At 48.7% G+C, this 6,580-nt stretch overlaps 1 protein-coding gene across 1 annotated transcript; it reads left to right on the forward strand.

Annotated features, from left to right (window-relative positions):
* The first annotated feature begins 2,668 nt into the window (after positions 1 to 2,668).
* On the forward strand, positions 2,669 to 3,148 carry LOC102762461 (keratin-associated protein 6-2-like). Its single transcript, XM_006766089.1, has one exon. It carries the CDS (start codon positions 2,669 to 2,671, stop codon positions 3,146 to 3,148), a length of 480 nt encoding a protein of 159 aa, XP_006766152.1.
* The last annotated feature ends 3,432 nt before the right edge of the window (positions 3,149 to 6,580 follow it).

Genomic DNA, 6,580 nt, shown 5'->3' on the forward strand with positions numbered 1-6,580 from the left:
AGCACATTGAGGAGGGAGCACAGGGAGGAGGAGGCCCAGGGAGGAGGAGGGAGCACATGGAGGAGGGGGCACATGGAGGAGGCCCAGGCGCTGAGCCTCGTGGCAGCAGCTCGCCGCCTATCCTGGACAACACCTTGTTTGTGGCGCTGAGGAAGCGAATGCTCAGGGGTAGGCATGAAAGTCCGAGATGGTCCCCGAGGACACACAGCCCCTCCCTGTCACAGTGGGAGCCACCTATAACTTGCTTCTAACCTTGGCAAAGGCAGTGATGGGATGTTACTTCTGTGATTATGAATGTTTAGGGCTGACAGGCAAAACACAAGATGGATACATTTGAATTTCAGATACAAAAATATAAATCTACTTATATAAAAACCATGGATGGTGTTCATCATGACCTGAACTGCAGCGACCAAGCGGAAGGAAGTCAGTCTTGCAGGGATTGTCTTGGCAATGGCTGTGCCCTCCCCTGAGCTGTTTCCCGGAGCTGTTTCTGGTGAGGGCAGGGTTTGAGGCAGGAACCCGCCCTCCGAGCGTGGACTCACTGAATCCTGGGTCGTTTTGCCAAGGGCTGTGCCCTCCCCAGCTGTTTCCCGTGTGGCCTGAGGGAAGAACCCACCCTCAGAGCGCCAGGAGCGCCCAGCAGCAGACAGTCCTGGGTTGCTGAGGTGTAGGCCACAGTGTGGTAGAACTCTGGGTCTGGCCCTACAGGGGGCATGGCCAACCTTCAAACCAGACCCTGACAGTAGAAAGGCGGGAACCCCATTCCTCACAGAGTCTGCTGTTGGATAGCTAGAAACATTGATGAGAGAGAAACATGCATTAGTTGCCTCCTGCACTCTCCCCACTGGGGATGTGCCCACAACCAAAGTACATGCCCTTGACCGGAATCGAACCTGGGACCCTTGAGTCCACAGGCCAATGCTCTATCCACTGAGCCAAACCGGTTAGGGCAATTAATTCCCTTTTAATGTGCACGAATTTTATGTACCGGGCTACTAGTATATCTATATTTAATATATTTTTATTCCAGAGAGGAAGGGAGAGGGAGAGAGAGAGAGAAACATCAATGAGGAGAGAGAATCATAGATCAGCTGCCTCCTGCATGCCCCACACTGGGGATCGAACCCACAACCCGGGTATGTACCCTTGACTGGAATCCAACCTGGGACCCTTCAGTCTGCAGGCTGACACTCTCTATCCACTGAGCCAAACTGGCTCAGTCCCAAAATATACTTTTTAGTATAAATAAGTTGCATGCACGATTGGGGTCATACTTACCAAATCTGGTGACTCTGTTTAACTGATAAGGTGAAGGCATTCCCCTTTGTCCTGGCTGACCCCTGGGGTGTGACCTTGTGAGAATCAGAGCTGAGATGCCAGTCAGGCTGAGCTCAGACCCCAGACCCACGAGGCCTGTGAGATCACACGTGGGTGCTGCTCCTGCTGCTCCTGTGCGGTCACTACAACAGGCCTCCTCGTGGTCCTCTCTGTGATCTGGGAAGGTGCGGGGGGCGTGGGTGACCTGGGGGTCAGGTCTGTGCATCAACAGGGGTCAGGAGGTCAGTTGCGGGGATGATGTCAGAGACAAAGCCCCTGGAGGGAAGGGAGACTGGGGGTGAGGGGGGGACCCTCAGCCATGCCTGAAGGTTCTGGCTCCTGCACAAGGTGCTGAAGGAAAGTTCATGCAGGACCCAGAGTGTCCCCGGGAGAATGAGAGACTCAGAGGTGACTGGGGGCTCTATGACAAAGTGATTTCCCCATGAACAGGTCACCGTTAGCGACAACGAGCTCCTGGCCCAGCGAGTGCTCAGGCCCCCAGGGGTCAGAAAGGGAGACTTCACGTCGCAGAACAAAAAGGAACAGAGACTGGACCTTGGTGCCGTGTTAGCTGTGGAACTCAGTGAGTTTTCTCACCTTTTGATGCCTCAGTTTCCATATTGTAAGAAGAGACCTACTACTTTTATAATTTCTTTGTCACCCAATCGGTTAAAATCTCTGAAATGTGTGATTTAACAAACATTCAGCAGTTACAATAGAGGATATGTGTGTGTGTGCTATTTTGGTTTGAAGTAAATGACCACCTCGAATTGCACTGAGGAGTGGCCCTCGGGGTAAAAATACATCCTCAGACGAGACTGTGCCACGGATTGGACACACAGGAGCTCTGTGCTGTGCGAGGGGGAGCAGTGCCTGGAGGGCAGCGGTGGGCCCCGCGAGATGACCTGGGACGCAGTCAGCTCATCAGCTGGCCAAGCTCATTGGAATAGCCGCGTTCCCAGCATAGACTCCCCTGCCCGCCCGGAGCCCTGCTGTTTAAAAGGCATCGCTGGCATCATGTGTTCAGGTAACTGGATAATTGATGGAAACTCACCTTATAGACGTGTCATTGGCTCAAGACAAGGCCCAGGCGACACAAAACAAACACGTTCCCAGTAAAAGTGAGAGACTCTGTACTAATGGTCGTTACCTACCGAGTCCTCTCATGATCCACTGACAGGAGTGACCTGCACACACCGGCGTTAAGTGAATGTTTCCTGCGTGAGTCACAGACGCGATGGCATTCCCGGGCCCTTCCTGGCGGATATAAAGCTTCCAGGGGAGGAGGCGACATTCACACTCAGAAACGTCCCTCTTCGCCTCAACCCAACCCTCCCCCTCCGCCAGCATGTGCTGCAACTACTACGGGAACTCCTACGGGGGCTGTGGCTACGGCTGTGGCTACGGCTCTGGCTATGGCTCTGGCTCTGGCTGTGGCTATGGATCCAGATATGGCTGTGGCTACGGCTCTGGCTACGGCTGTGGTTATGGCTCTGGCTACGGCTGTGGATATGGCTCTGGTTATGGCTGTGGATATGGATCCAAATATAGCTGTGGCTACGGCTCTGGCTACGGCTCTGGCTATGGGTCCAGATATGGCTGTGGCTACGGCTCTGGCTACGGCTGTGGTTATGGCTCTGGCTACGGCTGTGGATATGGCTCTGGTTATGGCTGTGGATATGGATCCAAATATAGCTGTGGCTACGGCTCTGGCTACGGCTCTGGCTATGGGTCCAGATATGGCTGTGGCTACGGCTCTGGCTATGGCAGTGGCTGCTGCACCTCCCGACCATGCTGCTACCGACGATGCTATTCTTCTTGCTGCTAGAACATCCGCCTAGAACACCCTGTGCCTCCAACATAATATTGAAAATTAATGCTTTTCCTCCGAATGATGCCCCATTCACCATCTCTACACTCCAGTAAGGATTGGACACCTCCTGTCTTTACATCAAAGTCTTGGTGTTATTGAGGAAGTAGGAATGCGTCCACTATGCACCCCGAAGACAGAAGATTTGATTCTGATTATGTTCAAAATGTCAATTTTTGGTTTTTCTATTCTCTAGTGTCTATTCAATGTATTGTCCATGGGAATAAGTACACCGTAGTTTGAAAAAATTACAGTTTTCAATAAACAAATGGCATTTGTTCTTGCAAGTATTTGTGTCTGGAGTCATCGCTGAGATTAGCATTTGCGTCCCGTCCGCCATGTTAGGCAGCCACTGTTCAGCTCCTCCTTGGGTCTGTTTACTCCTCCATCTACCAAATGTGCCCCTTCCCTCACCCATGCTGCCTGGCGGTTACTTCGGGGTTCAGTAAATCTTGGTAGTAAGTAATGTGACGATGCTGATACTCCTTTTCAAAGTTGTTTTGGCTATTTTAGTTGCTTTTGGTACCCATATAAACATTAAAATTAGCTTGTCAATATCCACAAATATATTGTGCTGAGATTTCAATTGGGAAATTGAGTTGAATATAGATCAATTTGGGTGGAATAGACATCTTAACAATATTGAGTTTTCCAATCCATGAACATGGTATATCTCCTCATATATTTATGTCTTCTTTAATTTCTGTGATGTGCTTTAATGCAATGTTGAACAAGAATGATTATTTTTGTATTCAAAGAGGGCATATTCTAATGGGGGAGCACGACAAAAGTTTAAGTAGCTATCCGACATATAAATAAGTAAATAAAGTAAATAACAATTACAAACACTTTTATAATAACTGATAAACAGTTACTTGCTATGAGAAATCAAATGGCTTACCAAAGCTGCAAGAAGAAATATAAAACCTTAATGGGACTCTAGCTATTAAGGAAATTGAGTCAATAATAATATTCAAAAACAGAAAGCATCAAACCAGAATGAATTCAATGGTAAATTCTACAAAAAACTTAAGAAATAGGTTATACCAATGTCCCACAAATACCTCCAGGAGATAGCATAAAGGAGTACTTACTAACTTGTTTTATGAGGTCATCATTACCTTAATACCAACACTAGGTAAAGACACTGCAAGAAACAAAACCACCACAGACCAATATCTTAAATAAACGTAGATGTAGAAATTCTCAACAAAATATTATGCATTTGAATCCCACAATACATAAAATGAATTATACGTCATAACCAAGTGGGATTTGTGCCAATTATGCAAGGTTGGTTCAACCCTCATCAATTGCTTAATGTAGCCCATCATATCAATAGCCTAAAGAAGAAAAATTACACAATCATTTCAATAGAGGCAGAAAAAGCATTTGACAAAATCCCAAACCCATTTATGATGAAAACTTTCGGTAACTGGGAATAGAGAGAATCTTCCTCAATTTGATAAAGAATTTCTACAGAAACCCTGATGCTAACAGCATCTTTAGTGGTGAGAAGCCAGAGACATCTCTGCTAAGATAGGAAAAGGCAAGGATGCCCTCCTTATCTATTGCTTTTTCAACATCATCCTGGAAGTCTTTGAGATGCAATATGACAAAAACAGATTAACTGATAGGAAAAAAAGAAATAAAACTGTCTTTTTCCACATGGCAGGATTGTTTATTTAGAAAATCCAAATAAATCTACAAAACCCTTCTGGGACTAATAAGAGATTATATAGCAAGGTTGCAGTATATAAGGTTACTACATAAAAGTCATTGCTTTTCTACGTATCAACACAGAGTGCATGGAATTTGAAGTTTAAAGCATAATACCACTTACAATAGCAGTCCCCAAAATGTAATACTTTGATATAGGTCTAAACATATGTACAAGATCTACACGAGGAATATTACAGAACTCTGTGAAAGAAATGAAGGAAGAACTAAAAAACAAACAAAATATATTATTTCACGTTCATGGGTAGCAAGATTCAATATTGTCAAGATGTCAGTGCTTCTTCCTTATTTCACCTAGAGATCAAAAGCAATCCCAATAGAAACCCCAGCAAGTTATTTTTTGAATATTGACAAAAAGATTACAAATGTTATGTGGAGAGGCAAAGAGCCAGGAAACAGCCAACACAACATTGAAGGAGAAGAACAAAGTTGGAGGGCTGACACTTCCCGATTTCAAGCCTTACTTTAAACTGCAGTCAGCAAGACAGAGTGGTATTGGCGAAAAACATTAAAAACATAATTGATCCGTGAAGCTGAGTAGAGAGACCCCCTATCATTCACACGAATAGACTCAACTGCTCTTTGAAAAAGAAGCGAAGAACACGTGTGGCTGGAACAACTGGACATCTACCCACAAAGACATCGGCTTTGGAAACAGACCGCGCACCCTGCACACAATCAACCCACTGTGGGTCGCAGACCTAACGGTAAAAGGCAAACCACAACCTCCTGGAAGACAGCGCAGGAGAAAACCTAGATGACGCTGAGTTTGGCAATGACTTGTTGATACAAAACCAGGGACATGGCCCATGAAAGAGAGGAAGGGCCAGCTGGGCCTCATTAATGTCAAGAACGCCTGCTCTGTGACCCACCACGTCCGGAGAACGAGAAGACGAGTCACCAACTGGGAGAAAATATTTGCCAAAGACATTTCTGAAGGACAGAATGTGCAGAGAGCCCTCAAAACTCAACACTAGGAGAACCCGCCACCCAACTCAGACATGGCCGGAGAGCTCAGCACCTCCCTGAAGAAGGTGTGACGGTCGGGAGAGGGGCCACGCGCCCAGGAAGTGGTCCAGGCGGCCCCTCTGGTGCCGGCGTTACTGACGGGAGGGCTGTGCTGTGGGGGCAGCGGGCGGCGGGGGGGCCCGCCCAAGGCCGGGGGGCAGCCGTGCAGGGCACAGCCGTGGGGGAGGCCTGAGCAGTGGCAGCGGAGACCCAGCAGAGAGGAGCGGAGCGTCGTTCCTCACGGCCTCCCCTCCTGCTGTCACGCCCCTCTTTGGTTTAAAAAGCCATCGGGCGCCGTCTCAGACGTCTGAGAGGGGAGGACGCCTGAGTGTGACTCGTGTCGGTGTGAGGACTGGGGAGGCTGCGGCCCGGCTCTCGGGGTTGGGGTGCCGGAGGTCAGAGGGGCGTGACAGCAGGAGGGGAGGCCGTGAGGAACGATGCTCCGCTCCTCTCTGCTGGGTCTCCGCTGCCACTGCTCAGGCCTCCCCCACGGCTGTGCCCTGCACGGCTGCCCCCCGGCCTTGGACGGCAGGGCACGTTTCCCCGCGGCCGCAGGCGTGTCTGTGGTTCGGTGCTTGTCATTTCAATGCTCGCTCCTGATTCCCGGGCCTCTCAAGGAGCCACGAAGCCAGCTGGAGCCAT

The sequence above is a fragment of the Myotis davidii genome, unplaced genomic scaffold (genome assembly GCF_000327345.1).
Source record: "Myotis davidii unplaced genomic scaffold, ASM32734v1 scaffold436, whole genome shotgun sequence".
NCBI lineage: Eukaryota > Metazoa > Chordata > Mammalia > Chiroptera > Vespertilionidae > Myotis > Myotis davidii.

Excerpts from the sequence above, each read along its gene's own strand:
- LOC102762461 (XM_006766089.1), top strand. The coding sequence starts at position 2,669 with ATGTGCTGCAACTACTACGGGAACTCCTACGGGGGCTGTGGCTACGGC.